Raw genomic sequence first — 26,497 nt, forward strand, 5'->3', positions numbered from 1 at the left:
TGTGAACTATTGTTGCAGCATTATAGGTTAGTTTTAATTCTATTATTCATTGTTAACATGCAGAAATTATAATAAAGATTAATACATGCTGTAAAAATTGAATAGCTAGTTCATGATACCTAATGCAAAAACTAATGTTAACGTGAATCAGTGTGAATTGTAGAGCAAAGAGAGGTCATACAGTGAACTCATAAGGAACGTTTTTTTTTAATGGAAGTACAAACAAAAAAGCATACAAAATTGGTTTCAAATGATCACCACATGAGATACTCCATTCAGAACCTTTCACTGCCCAAAGAGCATAAAATTACATTCCAGGCATTTAGGCAGGATAAACCCATTGCTACCCATTTCTGCACAGATATCTTAAGTAAAAAAATGATACTCAGAATGCTATGGGGAAAATACATTTTAAAAAGACTTTGGGGGCAAAAAAAAAAAAAAAAAAAAAAAAAATCCATCTTTTCCCATCATCCTAGTCTGTTGAGGACGAACACACACAGACATGCTTTCTCTGACAAGGCTGGAGTTGAACAACTCTCACTTCCGACCATTGGATCGTGAACGACTGAAAAGAAAGAAGACAAATTACATGAGCATAACTGTAAATACTCCAGCTATGCCATTACACATCTACTCGCATGTAAACCTACCTGCGTGACCTTGAGAAAGACCTTGAAGGTTTATAGTTTCTATCATTAGACAAAGACCTCTCTCTTCTCCTCTCTCTGGAAAGGGACCTATAAAAGCCAAGTAAATACACTTGAATGAGTGTTAATCATAGTTACCACATTGCTAAGGAAATGTAGAAATGAAACGTAAGATGGAGGGCAAAGTTACAGAGCTATATCCACAGGAATAGCCATAAATAAAAATGATGTCAGGGAAACTGGTTATGGTGATGTCAATCATAGGATTATGAAAACATTTAAACAGCTCACCTGCTCCGACTTCGGCTAAAGCTCTGCCTCCTGGGAGACCTAGACGTAGATGTAAGAAACACTTACAAGTCAGGGGTCAATATTGTCAAAAATATTAATGATATATGAAGCGCCACGCAATGACAATAGTTTTTTCAGAATATATACTAAACTGCCTTTAGTGAAGTTTTTATGAAACCCATTATGGGTGAAATCAATTTTTAAGAAGTGGCAGTTCCAGATCAGCCTTTAATTTTCCAAACCTTTGTGCACTGATCAACAATGTTTCAGTATGAAAACTACTGAAACAAATGGATATAAATGTACTGTTTTGAAGGGGAGAAAAAAAAAACCTCACTCTTTGGATATTGTAAAATACACGTTACCATCACAAAAAAGGTCATACCTCAAAACCACCAAATAAACAAAACTCATTGTCATTAAGCGGGAGGAAAAGGCATTAACTTACTATTTTGTTTTCAACAAGCTAGTTATGATGCAGTGAAGCTGAGTGCTGGTCAGGAGGGCGTAATTTGCGGGGAGATTTTGCCAGATGGTTGCTAGATGTTAACAGCTATACAGTAGGTGGCTGAAGATGTCAGTTAGATGAGGACTGCTGAGGATATGTTGTCATGTAGACATTTGGGGAGGGGCATAAGACCCGTTGATTGGTTGTAAGTGTGGCGTGGTTGGTTTTGCCGATCAGGTTAACGTTGGAGGAGGTGAAGGAGCCTGAGAGAGGCATGCTCAGGAACCAATGGGCTGGTGGCCATGCTTGGATCATGTGAGCTGATTGGTGTACGCTGGTCACATGATGTTGAAAGAGGGCTAGTTGACTGACTCAGAGGTAGATGAGTAGAGGCTTGGTGATGTCTCTGAAAGGGGGGGGTGGGGTGGTCAGCTTCATTAATATAAATATTAAAATGACATAAAACCCAAACAATGAGAAGATTCTTTGGAAATCAGGCAAGTGATCAGCTAAAGACAAAAAAGAAGGAAAACCTGTGCCCGGTTGCATGAAACCTCTTAAGTGGTTTGAATTGAAGGGGGAATCCCTCAGGGGGGAAAAAAAAACCCTGAGGCAAGAGATTTTTTTTAAGAGCGTTGCAACAAATGTATCAAGGCCTGGGTATACTTCATTTTCTACATTCTGCTCCATCTCATGCACAGTTGAGTGCGCAAGCCTTTCAAAATAGGCTCCTTTGTCCGTGAGTGCAGAAAGACAATTTTGGCACGTACACACTATCTAGTGGACTTTATTTAAGCACCTTGCACATGTGCGGTTGTATGCGCACCATCTGCACTGACACAAAAATTGGTCTGCACGCAGACAGTGTGTGTTGATGTCCGCGGACCCTCCTGATAAAAATTACGTCACACAGACCGTTGCAGAGTGTGGAGGGCCAAAGTATATTTGGGCTTTAACAATCACTCTTACCCAAGTGTTTAAACTAAGCATTTTTTGATAGTTCTGACAAAACTCGTCAATGGAGAAGCGGTTGCTACAAAATCTCCCACAATAAAACAGAACATAACGGACAACTGACTTTTAAAAATGTTTAACATTTACTTAACTATACAGCTATAATTACAACTTCAATATTTGAGTTATGAAGATTATTAAAGGGGGGTCTGACAGATGACAGAGCATCCTAAATGTGCGCACATTGTTTCTATGAGTGTACACACACACCAGCGTTGTCCAGCTACGACACCGGAGGATGCTCAAAATTCTGGCGTGCCAATCACAGTTTTCCATTAAATTACATTATATTTGTCCAACTTGTTACTGTACTCATGCAATCGACGCCACTTTGCCTGTATAGTGATTAGATTGACTTATTTTAAGCACAAAAGTACAGAATGATGTGGTTTTTGATGTCCTAGCCGCAGCACGGCTCAGCGCATAGTCCTGTGTGCTAACTGGCTTTACAGTGCTGGAAACAAGAAATCTAAATCAAACTGGACCAAGGACAAAAAAGATATTCTTTAAGAAGAGGGGGGTAAACCACCCAAGCCTGCCTCTATAACCAGTCACTTTTGCACACTAGGCTAAAGCCTGGCATAAGAGGCCTAATTAATTCAAGTGCATAGTGGAAATGAAGAAAACGTTGCTGCTCATCCATTTTTTGTTGTCGTGACAATACACTTTCATGTCATGCTTTCAACAGGCTTATTTCAATCGTTAAAAATGCACATTGGTAGTTCCTCAATTAACACGAGTGAAGGTGAAATGGTCACAAAAGGACTTTGTTGCAACGCATAAAAGAACTTAAGGAAACACTCAAGTAATGAAGGGAAAACACTTTATGACAGACAGCCTTAATGTTTCTTTACTTGCAACCCATGTTTCATTAAGAATACCCTTAACCTTATAACTTTGGGTTTTCTTAACTTAAGGGCTTTCATGGCAACCGGGCCCTGACACCCCCCAGCAATTATTATTATTTAAAAAAATATATATTTTACCAAATTAATAAAGTAATTTCTTACTATTGCAATGTACATACTATTGTACTGTAAAATAAAAAAATAAACTTTAATAATCATAATATATTATTATTATCATTATTATTATTAATAATAATAATAATCATCATTATTTTATTTTTAATTTACAGAACAACAGTAAAATACAATACTAACATTTATGGATGTCCTAATTTCTTTGCTCTCAAACATTAAACCATTGAGCTTTTATTTTGGAGGAAAACCGCAGGCGCAGGGAGACCTTAACGCTCCTTTGTTGCCTTCCCAAATCCAAATTATAAGTAACTCAAAAAAACATTTACTGTGAATCGAAACTGAAAATTAACAGTGCTGTGCTTTGGCTTTACTCTGAAACATGCAGCGCGTTTATATAATTGAGATTTGAGGATCGCATTAAGCCATATCACACTCTCACATCCATGCATTGTCAAAAAAAGTTACCAGGCAATTGCTGAGTAACACCATTTCAACGTCGATTTTTACTCGGATTTGGCACAACTAAGATAACTCCATGCTAAGGGTTTCCCGCAGATGGTGCCACGAGCTCATGCAGAATCTCAGAATCAATCTGAGCATTAAATGAACGTATTAGAAAACGTAATATATTGTGCAGTTTATTTAGTAAATGTTTATGGCTATTTCACGATTTCAATCATCATAATGTAACCAGCCACAAAAAAATAAAAAAATAAAAATCTTTTTTTTCCTCAGATTTAAGCAATTCACGTGGGACATTTTCCAGAATGGAAAATATGGAAATTTGTATAAACAGGGAAAAATCCCAGGAAATCTGTGACTACAATTTAAGTTAATGAATATCCCTGATCAAAAACTTAATGCAGTCATTTAGAATAAAGGACATTAGTGAGGGGGAATGAAGCATTGGCTAACCAATACAACTGTTGAAAACTGATCAGGGCAAGCAGAGCAAGGGGAAGGTTTCAAACAGCTCTGCCAAATTTATGAAAATATGCTGGTTTTGTCAGTCTCCACACCTATGCTCATCATTCTGCCCATAACCAAGCTTGAGGTGAATGGGTTTAGTCACAGTTCAGCTCAAGGTGATCAAGACTTCTAGCCTCGTTTGAGAACAGAAAAAATAAATAAAAACAGTACCGGCGTCTAGGGGGTGGACTGCGGCGTCTATAATCATCACGTGGCCGGCGATTCCAAGAAGGGGGTGGTCCTCGATACCTTGACCGTTTTTCACCACTGGACATTTCAACTCGCACTCGACAACCACACAGTGTTCTGAAGACAAACATGGAGTTATAAAAATACTTTGTGTAAAGAGCATGCCACATATTTCAAGATCATGCAGTCCAACCACTGAGTTTAAGTTTTAGGTTATGTTATTGTAGTACTTCAAAATACATGAAAACTAAAACTAAACAAAAATGAGAAATGCTGCCTTGGAAACTAGCTGAAATAAAACATTTAATTTTATTTTAATTGAATCAGACAATTGATGGTAGCCATTGACTTCCATAGTATTTTTTTTTTCTACTATGGAAGTCAATGGCTACTGTCAACTGTTTGATCACCATCATTCTTCAAAATATCTTTTGTGTTCAACAGAAGAAACTCATACCGGTTTGGAACAAAATGAAGGCAAGTAAATACTAAAAGTCCTGCAGATTAGATTATCCTAATTAAATTCCTAATTTAATTTTTGGGTGAACCATCCCTTTAATCAGGATAACCTAATCTGCAGGAAAATGGCTGTTTCAGAGGACTTCCTTACTGAATTTAAATAGGTATTCTCACCTTCCATCAAGCTCCCTCACAGCATCAGCCGCATCTCTGGGGTCTTCGAACTCCACAAAAGCAAAGCCGGGAGGATTTCTGGCCACCCATACGCTCCTCAGTGGACCATAATAGCCAAATGCTCTCTCCAACTCAGTCTTGTTACCACTGTTGCCCAGATTACCAACATAGACCTTACAATCCAGTGGACAGTCACGGCTTAGGGAAGGATCTATGGAGGGAAAACAGTTTAGTAAAAAGTATTTTTTTATTGTTCAGTATTAGTATGTTTATGCCACCCTTTCAATAACATTAATATGTATAATAGCTAGGATAGATGTTAAATAAATGTAATAAAGACATACCTCCCATGTCTTCGCCAATCCCAAACTCAACTCCACACCTAAAAACTGCAAGAAATAAGATCTTAGCACCGATACAATTAATACGCAATAAAACTGGATGATAAAAGCATATCAGCTGTTACTTTTAAAAACTGCAATATGTAGCACAATCAAAATTGTAGCTAAAGATACTGTACATTTGGAAACAATGAAAACATTAGCATGCAACACTGGACCATTCAAAGGAGCTAAGTTAATCAAAGGCAGCTTCACAGGAAAAATACAAACATACAAACGACAATAAAACTGTCTGAAGGGAGACAGTTAACATTCAAAGTCTAATTCAATTTAAAGCAAGTACATTTGTTAAATTCATGTACCAAGCTAAAAGGCTAACACGAGCGTTTCCAGGCCTACACACGACATAAACGAAATAACAGCATATAAAACTGATTAAATGAGCAAAATCCGACTACATTATAAGTTATACGTACATTATACATTTATTCGAAGTAAATCAATAATTGAAGTTTCGTTTTCTTACCAGTAAATTTGCTTTGCTTGCGTTAGTGAAATCGAAATCGCGCCACTGCCGCTAAACACCTCGTTTGCTAACGCGCTAATAGTAACCGCAGGCCCTCGCGAGCTAATCTACATACAGAGCACTTCCGGTTATCTTCAACAACACGGATGTCAAAAGAAAAGCTCTCACACCTAAAAAATATCGGAAGTTCGCTACATTTCTGCTGTTTAAACAGCCATCACACAACTGAGACAACAATATTTGAAGGCTACGTTACATTGCAGTGTCTAAAAAATGAATGTTGACGAATAGGTCCAGCACAGTTATAAATAGCACACAGTACCTTTTCTTCCCTTGTAGCCTATAATAAATGAACCCTCCCTTCTATTTCAGGTTGTTCGTATTAGTTGATAAAAATACTAATTATTTATACATTTTTATTCATAAATACATTTGTGTATGTATATATACCTTCTGTTTATTTATATATTTTCTGTAATGTTTTACATATTAGTGCTGTCAGATTGATTAATCAAATCTAACATAAAAGTTTGTAAATATTGTGTGTATATATTGATTAATCACAATTTATAGATCTGACAGCCATATATATACATACATATATATATATATATATATATATATATATATATATATATATATATATATATATATATATATATACCACAAAAGTAAATTATTATTATTTCGCATGTTTCTTTGGTGATATGAGCTGTAATATCTGTGCAAAAGATATTATGACCCTTTTGATTAGCAAAATAAGGGGTCATACGGGTGTCAGACCTTCAACAACTCATTTAGGCTAAATCTTGGGGGCAATAGTTCAGCCTTTGTTTTGGATTAAGTAAACACCAGGGGAGTTATGTAACACAGCTGCCTCGTATTCGAATAAAGAGCATTACGCTGCCTGCCTTTATTTTTGTCTCACTAGGCAGGTCAGTACGTATGCATGTATGTTTACATCTACCTCACCCTTTTCATACTCCAACTCTTCTGGGGTTTTGTCATTTATATTCATTGCTGTATACTTAAGTCATGTCTAAACAAAATGAGTATCCATTTGAGAAACTAATAGGCCTATATATTTTCCTCATTCTTCCATGTGTATTTGTATGCAAGACAATGTGAATTTGTCTGTTACCACACACGGCACAGAATGTTTTTTTCCGCCCAGATTAGTACTGCACATTCTGTTCTGTTTTGCTTCCTGATGACTGGTTAGCCTCTCATGAACCCTCCCTCTCACTCTCCATAAAAGCAAGATATACATACAGACTGAAGCACGCACACACTTTTTGTTTGGCTTTGTTTAAATGTTGATCATTTACTTAGAATCACACACAATGAAATGACATTGATACTAGATTTAATGGAAAGCATATGTTTAATAGGTAGCCTACATTTAACCCAAAGTTAATACATCTTACATTTAGAGAATACTTCTATACATTTCAGTGAAAGCATTTGTTTTAAAAAATTAAAAAAAGAAAAAGAGTATTTACAGTTTGTCACCAAAAAAAGAACTTTCCATTTTACAATATCTGTTAAATGTCATAATACTGGTCTAATCTGAAATGTAAACATGCATGAGATAAGACATAAGAGGTACAAAGTTGGCTTTTGTAATTGTTTTTGAAAACTTTTAAACAGATTTAAGATTAAATTTAAAATTTAACATTAACTTATACTGATAGACTGTTCTCAATTTTGATTGCATTTTTCTCATCTGCCTTGTTTATATACATATAGCCTTATACAGTGCGAAACAGTAAGTGCCAACTTTTTCAGTCGTCTTGGTTCCCAGGAGTATTTTTCCCATTATTAGTGCTGTCCCTATCTGACAGATCACTGAAAAAGGGGTCCTGAGATGTCACATCTGCCGCTGTGAAAAACAATGACCGTCTGATATCACTTAGCCAGACGACATTGAGGTACTTTCTGCCGGCCAGTCATTTGGTTTACTGACATTACCTTTGAGGGCAGGTTTTTTTTAAGATGGAGGTTACGTCTATGTTCAGAAGAGCACACTTTCACAATCATTCTATTTTATGTATAGTATACTTTGCACAGTATGCAGTACTTTTAGATTCATAAAATACCCAGATGACCTACTACAACTACCAAAATGCGCAATACAACAGAGCACACCGTGTAGAATACTGTATCCCACAATGCAACACACTGACTTGACCTTCCATGTCCAGTGTGATGAATGAACCATCATCAGCTGTGACAAATATGTATTTTGAGTAATTTCTAGAAATGTAACAAACTTTAATTAAAAGCAAAATAACTATTTATTTTAAAAATCTATACATCACTCACATGCAACTTGATGAATAGCATACTACTGTCTAAAATGTCAAATAATTCCTGTTTAAACTTACTATTTTTTTTTTTAAAACATGGAGGCAGTATGTACTGCAGTATAGTTTGAGAGTGTCATCCAGATTTGCAATGCATTATGGGAGAAGGTGGTCGCTGTTTAGCTCTTTTGCCAATAATTATATTTGTATTTCCATAGTAACAAGGACTTCTTTGATTGGTGGATCAGTCTTCAGAATTATGGGTAGTACAGTTCTTGACTGGGTATTTGGCAATTAAACATAATTAAAAAAAAAAAAAAATCACATGTGTGGCTTCTACAAAAAGATAAATCAATGCCTTATCTTTGAGTTTATGGTAGGTTTGTCTCAAAAAGGTTTATTAAAAAGTTGTTAGCCTACTTTATAAAGAAAATTAATGGGATTTTTACTTCCTGGACCCTACTGTTGGACCCTTTAATAGTCACCTAGACTCACTCTGCAGAAGAAAAGACACGTTGTCATGACAACGGCAAAAGCTGCATCTTTTAATTTACATAGAACCAAAGTGAAAAAAACAACAACAAAAAAACACACAAGCTTGCATAAAACTATACCTCTTTTAAAGCTTGCAATTACTTCCGTCAGAATATGCAAATCTAGTTACATATTTTCAGTTCTTTATTGCAACCTCTTAATGAAATAGGTTATTTCTAGGTTTTACAACAATTTCCTGTTTTTGCCAGTTCCTTTATAGAATGCCGGTACATAGAAGCTTATAATAGACTATTACCTCACGCTTATGAGCAGGTCCATGCATTCAGGCGAATAAAGACAGTGACACATGCCATGTTAATTCCACTTCCCAGACGTTTGTATTAAATGTAATTAAATTGCAGGCTAAAAACAGACGACGCGTGTGCTGTGAGAAAGACCAGGTTTGTCAAGTTCAGTACCACTTCTTACCTCCGTTGCGCCGATGAGTCAGTCAACAGAGCATGTACCGCACGTGCCACTGTGAACTAGAACATTTAGTTCTTGACGCGCGGACCTATTGATCTGAGAATCCAGTGGAAAAACGGACAGGATTATTCTCTTGACTGTAACCAAAAAATCGACATTATTTGGCGCCAAGGTGATGCTCCTATAATCACTCCTTATTGCATGCAGTTCTTTCAATGGTTTCCATGAACAATCCCAAATATATGAAAATTATGTTGTTTAATGTTAACATTTGTTGCCTATATGATTTCTTAGCCTCATGCTTATAACTGCTAAAAGTGTATAATCTTGTATAATATGGACTGTCATAGCCTATATACAAAATAGGAATTATTTGAACAAACTTTCCATTGTGTTTTGGTTTATATTTATACATTTGCCATATAATCATGGGACCTCTTGAGTGTTTTGCATCACAGTGTAGATTATTGATATTCTCTCTACACATCTGAATCAGTGTGGTGTAATAATAGGCTACACTGTGTCCTTTCAGCAAGGATTGTACATAGAAATTGTACTATGAAAGTATGGGATGCTCAAGTAAAAGTCAGAGTGTCTAACCAAAAAGTATCCCCGTTTAATTGCAGGCCTATTTAAATATTCAAAAAAGAAAATTATATATATATATATATATATATATATATATATATATATATATATATATATATATATATATATATTTTAAAGCATGATGTAAGGCCCTAGAACACACCAGATGTTAAATTAATTGAACTGAAACCAATACCCTAAAACCTGTCACTTTACATATTTGATATATAAATACTAAAAGTATGTGCTCTGCAGATGATGGTTTTTTGTACCTACGTTTGTACATACGTTTGTGTATGTAGAACAGTATACATGTTTTGGACATACTACCACTTGTATTAAATTGTGGAGGTTTCTGATAGTAAATCATATTTTGTACTTTGTTTGATTTGACACACTAATTATTTAGTAGCTAATTTAAATCTAAAATCATGTCATGATTCCCTGTGTTTGTGTTCATGAACTTTTATTTTGATACTTTTTTGTCTTATCTCCTGTGTTCAGTTCCTGTGTGTTTAGTTCCTGTTTCCTTGGTTGCCTTAGTTATTCATTGTTTCATTGCCTCACCTGTTCCTCATCATCCTGTGTATTTATACCTTCAGTTATCTTCTGTTCTTTGTTTTGTGTTAATGTTTTGTGCTGGTGTTTTTATATTCCTGATGTTTATTAAATGTGATATCATCGTTCATCTGCATCAATCCTCTTTGAATCTAGATTATAAAGTCAAGCCAGTGTGTGACATACATAACAAATAGGATATGATAGTATGCAAATATTATTTTATTTGTTTATCTCCAATCTTTCAACTATGCTAAAAATTTAAATCTGGTTAATGCAAAGATACCAGGAATTCAGTGATAGGTTGTGATTGGCCAGCACTGTTCATTAATTGTTCTGTAAATGTTCTCTTTTTACAAAGTGGGGGATGAGTGGTTAATAAACCACAAGCCACAGATGTTCTTGATAAATCTAAACCTCTATCTAAAATATTGCTCGAGTATATGAGGTACATACATTATATATCGGTACATATATAGTAATTTATAACCCTGTTGTCAGCAAAACTGTTCATGACTGTATAACACTATAAAATATATGACTGAACTAACTTTTCCTTGTATGAAATATGATACATAAGCAACTGCAAATCCTTTTTGTATGTATTTTTGTCCTTGTTTACTGTGTAACTTAAAAATAATAATTCTGCAAAGATAATCAAGTTATTTAATTGAACTCAATCAAATTAAATCAAATAACAGTTAGTTTAGTGCAATTTAATATTTTGAGCTACCTAAACTGGTAAATTTGAGTTATTGTAACAGGATATTTTAGTAAACTAACACTTTCCAACGTAAAGAACTTGATATGTCTTGTTTGTTCAACAAGACAAAATTAACTTTTTTAGGGCAACAAGTTTCCATTATTAATTTTTTTTAAGTTCAATCAACTTGTATGGGCTTACATTGTGGGTTCATGCTCCACACTGAAAAAGTTGAGATTCATAAATTTACAAACTATGTTCATTTGAAAGATCTTTTGATGTAATGAAACCACAATGGACTGTTTAAGAAAACCTTAATCATATTCCGAATCACCACATTAGTCAAGAATATCATTGCTTTATCAACAAATGTCTGTAAATTGAAAACATAACCACAAGTGTTTTTTACATTTAATTTTCATGTCAGAAAAAAATGTTGATGATGAATTAAAATTAACAGAGTAATTTTGATCTGCTAGATTGGAATATGATCACTGAACATGAACAGGAAAAAAGGTCAAACAAGTTTACATGGCATGTCCCCACTTGGACCTTGTTGGCAGAGTGACATATTGGTCTGAATCCTTATCCTTGAATGCCCCCCCACTTGTTTTCTTGTACCATCCGTACTGAGCAGTTTCACATTATAAGCTGTCGCAGATCCCTGCTGCTAAGATACCAAACCAAGGCAGCATTTTGTTCTACTCTTTTCCATGCTTGAGTACTTTAATGTACTGCCTAGATAATCCTGGAAAAGCTGCAGGCCTGCTGACATTATATTAGAGATCTGTGATTTTATTTCATTACATTTTTGGCACATTTGAAAATATATATACCCTAAATATTTCTGTATTACAAATCAATCAAATAAATGAGCTAAATAGCATTTCTCTGGATTATCATATCCTTGATATATCTGCAGAGTATCTTAAATAACTTGAACCTCTTAAACAGAGCCCATTTATTCTGTCACTCACACCATGGATTATCCATCTAAAATTACTGTTTAAAAAAATCAGGCTTGAAAAGGGAAATCAATCCCTTTAAATGCAGACAATCATGTATGCCACCTATTGTGTTCCTGCTGACACCTCTTGTTGCTCTGGTGAATGGATCGGGAACATTTTGTTACAGTTCCAGTCTAGAGAGGCTTTTGAGGCAGGTAACGTGTTGCCAGTGCTGATGTTATTTGGCATACAAACTTGAAAGGCTGGATTTAATTTCAACATATTCAACATAAATTATTCTGTGTAGAAATGAAATCCAAAACTAATTTATTTAAGATACTGCTTAGCTTTAAATGTACAATGTTACAACTGTCTGGCGTTATTATTTATTTATATATAAAATACAATAGGCAATGTATCATCTTACACACTTTAAGAATATTTTGACTTTAACTACAGTAAAACCTGCTAAATGGTTATTACCTTACAATACAAAGTCAAAAGTAGGCATATTAATGATTTGAAATGTAAAAAAAATATGTGAAAATGTATATTACATTCAACAAAACTATGCATGTACATTAACAATACAGTAGCCTATTGTTAAAAGAAAATACAATGTCCTTAAAGATGAAAGTAAAATGACATTCCCAGGGGTCCCTGCATGAGGCATAACATTTGATTATATTTTATTTAAATTATAAAGTTTCTTCTGATTTTGGTACCCAGTTATGTAAATAACAGTTAATAAAAGTTATTTATATTTAGGTCTATAGCATTATTTTAGTGTCATGTGATACCCTGATGGTGTTTAGCCATGATTAAAGGAAATAATTCTGATGAACAATAATTCATCATGTGGCTTTAAGTTTCATTATCACCTTATTATGCAAATTACAAAATATATGGAGAGCAAAATGCCATCCAGTAAAACGTTGTCATTGTATTTTACCTGTAAATTTCTTTCAGCGGTCAATTTGATCGCAACAGGATTTTTTTTTATCTGTTTTTTTTTTTTTTTTTTTTTTTGCAATGCATTATATCACTTTAAACCTCCACGTTTTTAAACATAATATAGTCGTGTTGTTCTTTCCGCGTATCGCTGTGCTCTTGACTGTGTGGTTGTACACGCTGTTCCCAACTTGAGCTGTTCAGTCAGCTCACAACGGGTTACGGGTCAGGGTGTCTACTAGGACACTGTGTTCTCATCAGCGCGAGCTACAGTACAGCCGGAACATTGTGTTACTTTGTGGACAGTTTCCAAGGCCTGCCCTTAATTTTTTACACTACATTGCCCTCCCCCGCGTTTACTCCTCCTCCTTTAGTCTCATTTCATTTCCCCCGTTCAAATGTCTCGTAGAGGCGTATCGTGTTGATTATTATTGGTGTGGAGAAGTGTAAAATACTGCCGGTAGAACATCTAGTACTCTCGCGCTGAGAGGGCGGGCTCATTCCCCTTTAAGCCGCTAGGCACAGGTTGTAGGCTATTCGCCGGTAAGACTCACTGAAGTTGCATACGGACGGATATATGGTCAAACACATGAGAGGAACGGACAACAAAAGGGAAATATTGTAAGTCTACATTTCATGCTTGTTTCGATTCTTTATTCATCGCGCAGCCTACCTTTTACAGCTACTTAAGACAGCTTTCTGGCGACAATAGAAAAAGCCTGTTTTCTCTTGGTACTATGCTTTATCTTCAAACTCAAGTAAAATATCGCCGTGTGGGCTTATATTTTAGTTAAAATGAATGAATAAATACTAATGCTGGAAAGAAAACTGTAGCTATAATTAAATTTGCATATTGCTATATATGTGCTGTAGTTGCGTCCGAGATGTATGGAGGATTGTATGAAACTGAGAGGACATGAAGCACCCCTTTTCGATTCTGATGCGAGAGAACTCAATGAATGTATATTCTTTTTATATTAGGTTTCTTTATTTTGTATACACTTTTGCTTACTATTTCACAGACTCTCTTTCTCATTAATCCATCAAAGCCATAAAGACTGATGTTCATGGTGTAAAAATGAGCATATGCCAATGGATTGAAAATGCTTTCTGCCTTTTCCTTTTTTGTACTTTGAGATGTGCTGAGGAGTCAGGTTTTCATGTATTTTTTTTAAATATAATTTCATGTCTCCTCACCGTTATAAGCTACTATTACTGACAAGATACGGCTTAGAACTTGTTTACGCTGTCCTGCTTCCTCAAGCATATTTTTTTATTCAATCTGTTTAGATTATAACTCATTTTGTATTGTAAATGGCAAGCTGATTCTTGTGGCTTTTACAAGCTCAGCTTTTTGCTGGGGTATAATCACATATTTAGGTCTGGGAGGATCAAATATGATGATTTAAGAATTAACCATTGTCCAGAATTAACCAATTAACCATCACTTATCTGAATGTTGTGGTTAGATTAATTCCCCTCATTGTCTACGGTGGTCACACCCTGGATTTCAGTGTCAAGAGATGTTTTCAAGAGTTGCAAAACCCACCATTGTCGACAGATGATTCAATTTTGATGTTTTCGACAGTTTGTATGTCATCAGTACCGAAAGAGTCTGGGTGTCTGACAAGGTGATTAACTAGGAATCTGCGTGAGTACATGTTGTACTTGACTGCGGACGGTATGTTCAAGGATGGAATGATTCAACTGTCTCTGAAAGCTCATCTTTGTAACAGGAATGCCTGTTGCAATCTCCCCACACTGCGGACATCTGAGACAGAGCTCCAATAAGGGCTTAGAAAAGTCACACCACCTTTAAATGAGTTGATCAATGGAGAGAAAGACTTCGAGACAGTTGGCTGGAAAAGCATAGAGACAAACACAGGTGGACAAATAGACAGTGACAGATTGCTCAGCCGTGGGACAGAACAGTAAAAGTTGGGATATAGAAAGATGAGTTGTCACATCATCTTTACATTTTATGGCTGATTTTTAAGATCCATTAGAGGAACTTCATAGCATTTGATTCCAAGAAAGTTAGAAGTACTGAGTTGTTAGAAGTACTGAGTTGTTAGAATTCAGGATCAGAATTTAGTTAATTTTGTTAACATTTAAAGCAGAAAAACATAATATGCGTTTTTTTGTTTTTGTTTGTACAGTTAGATGTTAACAAATCTGTATGTAAATTTTGTCAATTACAGCTTTAAGTATTGTTTAATCAAATTGCTATTGTATTTGTGACTTTTGTTGACTTACTTACATGTTCACGGCCTACATCTTGGGTTTTTAGACTAAATTGTGCTCAAAGAATGATACGTTTCCACAGCAGTTCTGTTAGAGCCGTGATGGTAGCAGACTATTTCTGTGTCTTCTGTGAGTCACATAGCCTGGACTCTTAATTTTCACTCTGCCACATGTCATTTCAAGACATAAACCCTAAACTTACATGCAGTGAGGTTAATATTTGTATTATTAATTAATATATTATACTTTCAATGCAAAAATATGTTATTTATACAAATGATCAGTTTGGTACAGAGCAGTCTGCTTTATATCTGCTTTTGTGCATTAATAGAATTTTCCTTGAAATGTGTACACTTTTTGTAACCTTCAGTGTTTGTGTGTGTGTATAGATACAAAAAGAAGGTCTTGGATTGAGAGCCTTGAGTCATTGTAGTGTCTCATTGCCTCAAGTAAAGCACACTGGACTGAATGTTCCCTTCTCCGTTCTGTTTTCTTCTCGTGTCTTTTTACTAGGTTTACTGACATAAATCTCACAAGACATCGTTCTCTAGAATCTGAATATGTGCCAGGAACATAGAATAAAAGGGAACATAGTGTTCCGCCGCACACGTTCACAAGCTTTAAAAAAGGCCAAAACTACACATGTATGCTTCTCACACACACACACTAACACACACACACAGGGACCAACTAACAATTTTTCTAGGAAGAAGAACAAAATAATTAAGGCAATCTTGTGAAAGATGTCAAAAACACAACGATACAAGCGTGCTCACTCACATATTTGAGTCCTTCCTTTTGAGAATAATATAAAATGTCTAAATAGATTTTTTAATATAATTTTGATTTTTTGATATAAAGGGTAAAAAAGCATGGCAGCATCACAAAATAAGGATTTCAACATATTTTTGTATGTAAATATACCTCAAGCATATGAAGAAATTTAACTCTAAACATTTGAATTTATCTAAAGATAGCAGTGCCTTATAATAATTGTCTAAGATGAAAAGGCAAATATAGTATGTTTGTTTTTTAGGGGAACACGGGTATGTTTGAGTGGAGAGATGTCATCTTTAGAGGATATCTTTTCCGCTAACCAGTGCCCAGCTGCTGTATTTACCTCCCAAGGCACGGATGTCACTCCAAACGGTGACCGTGGAGTATGTAAGGTAATCCAGTCATTAGTAACTCTATATCACAGCTGTTAGTTTACAGTTTCTGTATTTTTTCTGTAGTCATGAATGATACAGTGGGGTCCAAATGTCTGCAACCACTGTTGTTGACCTGATTTGAATATGCAATTTTTTTTTAACATATATATTCAGAATGATCTGGTGATAATTTAAAATAAATATGAGGTACTGTAAGAATGGATTGTTCACTTTTTTCTCCCATACTTCTCTAAAGATTGTGAAACAGCATGGTGTGGAGGGGGAAAGGCCGATGATCGGGGACAGGGTGAATGTCCACTACACAGGCAGACTCCTCAATGGGAAGAAGTTTGACTCCAGTCTAGACCGCAAGGAGCCTTTTGTTTTCAATGTGGGAAAAGGTAATAGATTTCATAGATTTATTTCACATATTTCATTTGTCATTTTACAATTTTTTTGTGTTTATTGAAACAAATACTGTTGCAAGAGAGACAGTTATTCTTTAATGAAAGAAATCCAGTGTGACACTTGGATAAGCAGATAAATCATTGTATGTGCTATTATATGTATTTTTTCATATTCATTCATTTTAATATTGGCCACTGTGCAGGGTGCAATTATTTGGCTCAACTTAATGCAGTTGTGGACAGTGGTTCCACACATTGGGTTTTGATAGATTTGCTTAACCTTCAATTAAACTGCCAACTCTACTCAAATACTTTGTGTGTAGTACACTGTAAAAAATGACCGTGATTTTAACAGTAAAAGACTGTAAAAATGCTGTGGTGAAAAACTGTCAATTGGTTTACAGAAAGTTTCCGTACTATATACGGTGAATAACTGTAATAGATCTAACGGTACATTTAATGTAATTTTACGGTAAAATACCGTTAAATTCACAGTTTTTGGAAGTGAAAAATAACAATTCATTGTAAAATTTACAGTGAAAAACCATAAATTGACATTCCCACAATTCCCTGCGTGACACTTCACATTTGATATATTTTCGTTGAAATAACTCTGTTTCTTCTTAGTTTTTCTCATTTTTTTCTAATCAGTTATGTACATTAGGGTTTTATGTTACATCTAATGTTGTTAAATTAATGTTTATTGCATTTTTAAAATGTAATGCATGTTGCCATGATGGTGTTTAGTGTGTGTGTGAATGACACTGTGTGCACCTTCTATATATTAGTATTGTGCTTCTCAGCTTGTGGAAAAGCTGCTTGTGATGAACTTTGATTCATCATGTGACTCTCATCACCACTGTGTTTGGTGACTATCAGTGTATTATAAAGGTACAAAATAGATATTAGTACTTCATTAGGTTGGTAAATTAACATTATATCAGTTAATGAAATAAGTTATTTTACCGTAAATTTTACTGGGATTTTTTTTTACAGTGTGTAACAATGATGTTAATATTACTGAAATCCAATGTTAAATATACATATTTAAAATGTAAAATTCACATGTAACTCCGTAAGTATGTTTACGGTTTGATGTCATTTTTACAGTATTGTTCTGGTAACCACAGCTGCCGGTATTTTTCCGTAGAAACAACGGGATTTTTTTTACAGTGTAGAAACCCAAACTTATCTGAGAAAGCGCTAATAAAATTAGACATTAGTCACATTAACGTTAAATCGAGGTCCTGACTCTCTGTGGTCATCTCTCTTCTCGTAAAGAGTAGGGGTGTAACCCCCGGTGTCCTGGCCAAATTCCTTTCATTGGCCCTTACCAATCATGGCCTCCTAATAATCCCCATCCATTGTACTGGCTCTATCACTCTCTCCTCTCCACCTACAGCTGGTGTGTGGTGAGCGCACCGGCGCTCTTTTACTCTGGCTGCTGTCGCATCATCCAAGTGGATGCTGCACACTGGTGGTGGATGAGGAGAGACCCCTGATATGATTTTAAAGCCCTTTGGGTGTACAGTAGTACTTAGCGCTATATAAATGCCTCATTCATTCACTTGTGGTGAAAGAGAGCAGTAATTGCTTTTTGAGTAAAGCAACTTATTCTTCACATACCCGTCCACTAACCAAAACTCCACTCTTTTAAATATCAACATAAAAGAACATTAAACATTTTTTTTTATCTTAAAAACACCCACACACTCAAATATATACTTAATTTAAACATTTACCTATCCAGTCCCATGTAAAGCATGCTAGGAACTAGGATCCTCTAGTTACCGCAGCAAAACGTACAATATATAAATTATTCATGTATTCTCACACAAATAAGTAAGCTTTTATTTTGCACTTTAAATCTACTACTACAAATTAAGTTCAAGAATTGTGCTGTACTAGTTCATTTTAAGTAAATTAATAAAGCGGCAAATCAAATACAAGTTGTACGCTTTGTGATGACAAAAAAGCAAGTCTAATCTAAATGTCTCACATTTATTTGATTTACACAAGCAAATAGTTTATATTACACTGATATGTTTAATTCATTAGTACTCTATCATAAGTGTCTGTTAAATGAAACTGTCATGGAACCTGCCAATTTCATTCTACATTTCTCGCTTAAGAGCAAATTCCTGTTTAATGATGTTTGCGGTTCCATTTAATAAGGAATGCAATTACTGGTGTTGTTTAGACGTGTGGTGCCTCCCTTATTATCTGCTGTTTCATTCTTAAGAAACGATTTGTATTTCATCAAAAATATATTAACACAAATTATTTGCTATGAAAATGAGCCACAAACTAATTTTTTGTTCAGTATTTAAAATGAAAAAAAAAAAAAAAAAAAAACTGCACTATTCAGTATGTTTCAGTATCTTTGGATTATGAAGTTTTACTTATTAGATATTTATTCATAATAAGTAATATATTTATGCATATAAATAAAACAAAGATTAAATAAATAAAAGAAAGACTTATCTTATAATAGCAAAGCATTTAAAATAGTGTAATTCAAGCATTGAATTCATGAGTACTGTCAAAGTGGTTGATTCACACAGGTCAGGTCATCAAGGCGTGGGATATTGGTGTGTGTTCCATGCAGAAAGGAGAGGTGTGCTTGATGCTTTGTAAGCCTGAATATGCTTACGGTTCAGCTGGCAGCCCACCAAAGGTTCCTCCCAATGCCACACTTGTGTTTGAGGTAGGAACATCAAGCACTTAAAGTGTGACTTTGCCGATTTTTTTTAACCCTCTTTGTATTGTTACAATGTCAGTAGTATATGTAAATGAACCATGTTTGCTTGTTCTCTGTGTTGAAATTTGCGTTTATTTGTCAGCAAAAGTCCACTGGATGTTGCAAAATGACTTTTGACAGCTTCAGGGCTTTCGTGAAAACTCAATGGAGCGCCATTGACTTCTATAGTATTGAAAAAAATACTATGGAAGTTAGTGTTGCCCCACACCTGTTACAGACATTCTTCAAAATATCTTCTTTGTGTTCAGCAGAACAAAGAAATTTATACAGGTTTGGAACTACTTGAGGCTGAGTAAATGATGACAGAATTGCGGCACTGACAGAATGGCAGTTTTTTTTCAATTTTCCCCCTCCGTTTGGCCTAAAACACTGTGTTCGTAGTCATCCAGTTTGAAATATTGACTACAAATACAGAGGTTTTTCAGATTTTCTGTTGCGGCATATTTACGATCCTTTGCGGTCTTTACCCACTGCCTACAATGCTCTGGATCTTTCACTGTAAACCGAAAGTTACTCACTCACGCTAAATGTTTACTCTTTGCATTCTTGCACCCAGGAACACTAGTTGACACCATTATGACTTAAAATTTGCTACAAAGTATTTCCTACTGAAATGTATTTTTTTTAACAAAAATCATCCCCTGGGACATGAAAGTGCACGCTGAAAGAAACACACTGTTATATTTGTCTCTGTGTAGTGTATATAATGCTAGATTCAGAACACAAAAGCCTCTTTTGGTCTAAGTTTGTTACTTTTAAAAGTACAAATGGTTCTACTTCCCATAATTAGATTGAGCTGCTGAGCTTTAGAGGAGAGGAGCTTACAGAAGATGGTGGGATCGTTAAGAGAATAAAGGTCAAAGGTGAAGGCTATAACAATCCTAATGAAGGGGCCACAGTTCATGGTAGGTCTGAGAATTATGAATATTTGTAATATAGTTGTAATTCCTAGACAATGCTTTTGGATACAATATTAATATGCATTACAATGCTATTTGGTTTTTGTCCCTCAGTACACTTGGAGGGGTGGTGTGGAGGGCGGTTATTTGAGTCTCGGGATGTCACCTTTGTTGTGGGTGAATCAGAAGACGTGGGTGTTCCTTTAGGAGTGGACAGGGCCATGGAGAAAATCCAAAAGGGCGAATGCTGTTTATTATACCTAAAGCCCAAGTAAGACTTGCTATTCTGTTCTGTTTTTAATACAAACCCGATTCCAAAAAAGTTGGGACACTGTACAAATTGTGAATAAATAAGGAATGCAATAATTTACAAATCTCATAAACTTATATTTTATTCACAATAGAATATAGATAACATATCAAATGTTGAAAGTGAGACATTTTGAAATGTCATGCCAAATATTGGCTCATTTTTTTTATTTTTTATTTCATGAGAGCTACACATTCCAAAAACAGTTGGGACAGGTAGCAATAAGAGGCTGGAAAAGTTAAATGTACATATAAGGAACAGCTGAAGGACCAATTTGCAACTTATTAGGTCAATTGGCAACATGATTGGGTATAAAAAGAGCCTCTCAGAGTGGCAGTGTCTCTCAGAAGTCAAGATGGGCAGAGGATCACCAATTCCCCCAATGCTGCAGCGAAAAATATTGGAGCAATATCAGAAAGGAGTTTCTCAGAGAAAAATTGCAAAGAGTTTGAAGTTATCATCATCTACAGTGCATAATATCATCCAAAGATTCAGAGAATCTGGAACAATCTCTGTGCGTAAGGGTCAAGGCCGGAAAACCATACTGGATGCCCGTGATCTTCGGGCCCTTAGACGGCACTGCATCACATACAGGAATGCTACTGTAATGGAAATCACAACATGGGCTCAGGAATACTTCCAGAAAACATTGCCGGTGAACACAAAAACTCTATAGGTCAAAAAAGAAGCCATATCTAAACATGATCCAGAAGCGCAGGCATTTTCTCTGGGCCAAGGCTCATTTAAAATGGACTGTGGCAAAGTGGAAAACTGTTCTGTGGTCAGAGGAATCAAAATTTGAAGTTCTTTTTGGAAAACTGGGACACCATGTCATCCGGACTAAAGAGGACAAGGACAACCTAAGTTGTTATCAGCGCTCAGTTCAGAAGCCTGCATCTCTGATGGTTTGGGGTTGCATGAGTGCGTGTGGCATGGGCAGCTTACACATCTGGAAAGGCACCATCAATGCTGAAAGGTATATCCAAGTTCTAGAACAACATATGCTCCCATCCAGACATCGTCTCTTTCAGGGAAGACCTTGCATTTTCCAACATGACAATGCCAGACCACATACTGCATCAATTACAACATCATGGCTGCGTAGAAGAAGGATCCCGGTACTGAAATGGCCAGCCTGCAGTCCAAATCTTTCACCCATAGAAAACATTTGGCGCATCATAAAGAGGAAGATGCAACAAAGAACACCTAAGACAGCTGAGAAACTAGAAGCCTGTATTAGACAAGAATGGGACAACATTCCTATTCCTAAACTTGAGCAACTTGTCTCCTCAGTCCCCAGACGTTTGCAGACTGTTATAAAAAGAAGAGGGGATGCCACACAGTGGTAAACATGGCCTTGTCCCAACTTTTTTGAGATGTGTTGATGCCATGAAATTTAAAATCAACTTATTTTTCCCTTAAAATGATACATTTTCTCAGTTTAAACATTTGATATGTCATCTATGTTGTATTCTGAATAAAATATTGAAATTTGAAACTTCCACATCATTGCATTCTGTTTTTATTCACAATTTGTGCAGTGTCCCAACTTTTTTGGAATCGGGTTTGTAGTTACTATATAATATAATATAATATAATATAATATAATATTATATTATATTATATTATATTATATTATATTATATTATATAATAATCTGACATACTCGATCACCATCTTACTCTGTCTGTGTTATGCTTTCAGGTACGGTTATGGCAAAGAGGGTAAAAAAGAACATGACATTGGATCAAATGCAGAACTACTATATGAAGTGACACTGAAGGACTTTGAAAAGGTGAGATAAAATGGATGTGTATATATATATATATATATATATATATATATATATTAAAAATTACGTTTTCAAACACACAAGTCTTCGGAGTGGGAAACCCCAGAATACAGTTAAAGTGTGCCATCTAATGGTCATAGACAGAATTGACAGAGAACCTAAAAAACCTACATTGACAATTCCTCATGTGTTTCAGGCCAAAGATTTCTGGGAAATGGACCTTAAAGAGAAATTGGAACGTGCTGCTTTAGTCAAACAAAAAGGGACACAGTATTTCAAGGTTTGTCTACACTTTTGTCTATGGTATACAGTTACTGGCCTATTCTTGCCTACTGAGATGCTTTTTATTTTATTATAGAAAAATATTTTTATTTGAGTTCAAATGCTTTTTACGATCATCTTTTGTTCTTGTTTTGATGGCAGCAGTCAGGTAATTGACATCCTTCTTTATACTGTATATTCAGGCTGGACGGTACAACCATGCTGTAATTCAGTACCATCAGATTGTAATCTGGTTAGAGATGGAGTGTGGTGTAGGAAAGGAGCAGCAACAAGCCATCCAGGCTCTCCTTTTAGTGGCCCATCTGAATCTGGCATTGTGCTATCTTCGTTTGCGCGAGTACTCTCAAACAGTGGAGAACTGCAACAAGGTAGAGACAGCAGTAATAAAATATCAAGATAGCAGTGAACATTTTTTTTTTTCCAATTCATAATGGTTTTCATTACTAGGTTATAGAGCTGGACCCAGAAAATGAGAAAGCTCTATATCGACGAGGTGAAGCGCGTCTGTTGCGTAACGAGTTCAGCATGGCCCTGATGGACTTCAGGCAAGTTTTGCAAGTTAACTCCTTCAACCATGCTGCCCGCAGCCAGATTGCCGTCTGTCAGCGTAAGATTCGTGAGCACCATGAACGTGACAAGAAGATCTATGCAAACATGTTCCAGAGGTTTGCTGAACACGATGCCAAGGTATTACACTGGCCAGAAGGAAAAGTTTATTCTTGACAAATTCACTTATGTTGCCATTTCATGAATGCAGCATTAGAAAGTGCTTGATTCTTTACTTGAATAAACAATGCCCCTGGTTGTACTCAACAAAGCTAACCTCATTCAAAAACACTAATACCTCTCAAGAGGCTCAGACATAATCTTGGGGTAAAGCTTATTGACATTTGACAAAGTATTAGTCAAGTCAACAAAAAAAAATCTAATGCAATTTTTGTGTTTAATTGGAGTAATATTAGATTTTTCAAAATGGAAAATTTTGTTATTTACTCACCTTCATGTTATTTCAAACCTGTGTGGTTTTTCTTTCATCCAAGTTTCATAGCACTTTTGCATACAATGAAATAGTGACCATTTTGACCAAAAATGACAAAAAGCATCATTAAAGTCACCATGAAATCAAAATGGACAATGCTTATTTTTATGGAATATTGAAGTATTTATTATAAATGATTTATCCGTGGATATCATTACTATATTTTTCAAATTCACGTGCCGTCGTAATAAAAAAAACTGCCCTTTCTCTTCCCCATCTCTTCTCTTCTGACATGTTTTTCAGTGCAAGGGTGGGACAACCTGTCAGTCACATAATATCACAGCAACGATCCAATCAATTCCCGATGGACAAAATCAAGTCCCGTCCTACATTTTTTCTTGTTCTAGAAGCTTTCACTCGGATGTACGTCACAATAAGAAAAACTTCCATTTCATGATGACTTTAAAGCAAAATAAATGCAGTCAGTATGACTTTTTTGACTTTCGAAGACATGCAATATTTTTGTGCGACTGAAATTTAATTTGTTAATGACTGAGAATCTTCCCCTTTTCTGTAGATCTCTAAATCAGTGGTTCTCAAATGTTTTGACTCGAAAACGCCCTGTTGAACTATGTTTTTTAATAAAAACAATTATTAAGGTAAAGATAAAAAGAAAGTGTTTTGATTTAGATTACAGTTTGATTATTTTAATGAATTAATAATCATTTATTAATTTAAACAATTTGAAACCATCCTGTGTCCCCCTTGGAACACAGGTCCCCTGGTTGAGAACCACTGCTCTAAATTTAACTTTTATTTTTAAATTTGTTTCATTTTTAATTGAATATTGCTATTTAGGTTTATTTATATATTTATTTTATTTAATTTCAGTTTTAGTTTTCTTTTTTTTTTTTCCTAGTTAATAATTTTAGTGCTTCAAGTTTTAAGTATATTGCCAAGGCAGCATTTTTAATTTCCGTTTAGTTTAAGTTAATCAACTAATATTTATATTTGATTTTATTTTAAATTTATTTCAATTAACAGAAATGTTTTTAATAGTTTTAGTCAATTATAATAACCCTGGTAAGCTCAATTATTAACGAGACAAACAAAAACCTGTAATGTTCGGCATCAAACCTATTTTAATGGTGCTTTTTGCCAATTTTGGAACAGTGCCTGATCACAATTTTGCATAGGGGGGAAAAAAATCATACCTGTTTGGAACAAAACAATAGCAAGTAAATAATTTTTGGGCAAACTATCCTTTTATAATAACTGCTGTCTTTATTGTTTGAAGAAAATACTATTAGTTTTAGCATCTAAAAATGTTGTCTCTATTTGTAGGTGGGCCGATTAAAAAGGAAAAAAGAAGAGAGTGGAATTTCAGATCAGAATAAACATGGACTAAAGAGAGTGCGTCACAGTCAGGACGGCTCCTAAAACTCCAGCCGCTATTCAGGAGGCCCAGGCTGTGGGGATGACTGGTTCGTCCTCGATTGCGTCATGAGAGAGGCAGTCGGTAGGGGGTGTGGACAAGCCCTCTGTATGCCTTGACCTCTGACCTCATCATCTTTCAGACTGAAAACAAATGCTGGGAAAGATTCTAATAATGGCTAAGGGATATTGAGGAGCTGCAAACCTTAATGACATTCCTACAAGAACAGAAAAGAAACAACAACAACAAAAACCAAAGCGCACAATCCTATGACCACCAGTAAACCTCTACAGTGCACGCCTCAGCTCTCAAAAAGGCATTCATCCGCTGCATTAATGCGAAAGCATATGGTTTTATATTGTATTGCATAGACTTGAATGCAACCTAGTACCTTATGATGTACTGTAACTGTACAGTATTCAGTGTAATTGCATCGACTTTGTGCATAATCAGATTAGGAGTTTAGGTTTGCAGTGGTGGGGTGTGTACTGGAGGCTTGATGTTTTTTGTATGATATTTGTATAAGTGTGTACGATATTTAGATGCAAGTGACCATAGTGGATAGCTGGACCTAAAAGTGCAATCCTCCCTTTGGGGAAAACCTTTTTTGCGACTCTACCCGCTGTATTTTTTGAGGAGTCGCAGCAGGCCCACATTCACAAACACACTTTTGATACTTTGGAGAGACTTGTGCATGCTTCTTTACTGCATCCTGGGAACGTCTATATTTTAAAATGTTAACAGGTTAGTTTCAACCTGGATACCGGTAGATACACTTGACTGAAATTCAATAGCTATATTTTTGAGCTGAGTTTCCATTACAAGTTTAAAGCTCAAATGCTTTTTAGGCACTTTTTTTGGCAAGATAGGAATATTTCAAATAACTGTTCTCTTAAACCCACTTGTTTATTTGATCAAATACTAACTTGTGTGGTTTGCATGTTTTTCAGTATGTTCCCCATGTTTCAGACAGTTTTAATAATATTAATAATAAACAGTTTGTTAACTTTTTTTTCTGTTTACAGTTTGATGCATTACAGCAGGCCTGTCAATAAATATTCAAAAAAAACTGTACAGCTGTATTGTGTTTTTGTATAGTCATTACATTTTGTATAGTCATTACATTATTATATAGTCTAATATGAACTCTCTATTCAGAACCACTGTATGTTCACTACTG

The 26,497-nt window shown here is 35.4% G+C and overlaps 2 protein-coding genes across 5 annotated transcripts; one reads left to right on the forward strand and one right to left on the reverse strand.

Moving 5' to 3' along the window:
• Nucleotides 1-188: 188 nt before the first annotated feature.
• Nucleotides 189-9,289, reverse strand: srsf3a (serine and arginine rich splicing factor 3a). 2 transcript variants are annotated; one of them, XM_048199486.1, is made up of 7 exons: nucleotides 9,141-9,289; nucleotides 5,522-5,566; nucleotides 5,178-5,388; nucleotides 4,527-4,661; nucleotides 942-980; nucleotides 654-740; nucleotides 189-568 (listed from the first exon to the last, which is right to left on the reverse strand). In XM_048199486.1, the coding sequence occupies exons 2-7, from the start codon at nucleotides 5,526-5,528 to the stop codon at nucleotides 541-543; spliced, it is 507 nt and encodes a 168-aa protein (XP_048055443.1). In that variant the 5' UTR covers nucleotides 5,529-5,566; nucleotides 9,141-9,289; the 3' UTR covers nucleotides 189-540. The 2 variants fall into 2 exon arrangements, with proteins under 2 accessions (XP_048055443.1, XP_048055442.1); XM_048199485.1 differs by lacking the exon at nucleotides 9,141-9,289 and adding an exon at nucleotides 6,045-6,202.
• A 93-nt stretch (nucleotides 9,290-9,382) lies between these two features.
• On the forward strand, nucleotides 9,383-26,328 carry fkbp5 (FKBP prolyl isomerase 5). 3 transcript variants are annotated; one of them, XM_048199481.1, is made up of 12 exons: nucleotides 9,383-9,482; nucleotides 16,338-16,470; nucleotides 16,709-16,853; nucleotides 19,424-19,566; nucleotides 20,411-20,525; nucleotides 20,634-20,790; nucleotides 22,534-22,624; nucleotides 22,818-22,901; nucleotides 23,086-23,271; nucleotides 23,351-23,590; nucleotides 24,186-24,305; nucleotides 25,227-26,328. In XM_048199481.1, the coding sequence occupies exons 2-12, from the start codon at nucleotides 16,366-16,368 to the stop codon at nucleotides 25,320-25,322; spliced, it is 1,482 nt and encodes a 493-aa protein (XP_048055438.1). In that variant the 5' UTR covers nucleotides 9,383-9,482; nucleotides 16,338-16,365; the 3' UTR covers nucleotides 25,323-26,328. The 3 variants fall into 3 exon arrangements, with proteins under 3 accessions (XP_048055438.1, XP_048055437.1, XP_048055439.1); XM_048199480.1 differs by lacking the exon at nucleotides 9,383-9,482 and adding an exon at nucleotides 13,440-13,678; XM_048199482.1 differs by lacking the exons at nucleotides 9,383-9,482; nucleotides 24,186-24,305 and adding an exon at nucleotides 13,443-13,678.
• Nucleotides 26,329-26,497: the final 169 nt, after the last annotated feature.

Source organism: Megalobrama amblycephala, linkage group LG8, assembly GCF_018812025.1.
Source record: "Megalobrama amblycephala isolate DHTTF-2021 linkage group LG8, ASM1881202v1, whole genome shotgun sequence".
Lineage (NCBI taxonomy): Eukaryota > Metazoa > Chordata > Actinopteri > Cypriniformes > Xenocyprididae > Megalobrama > Megalobrama amblycephala.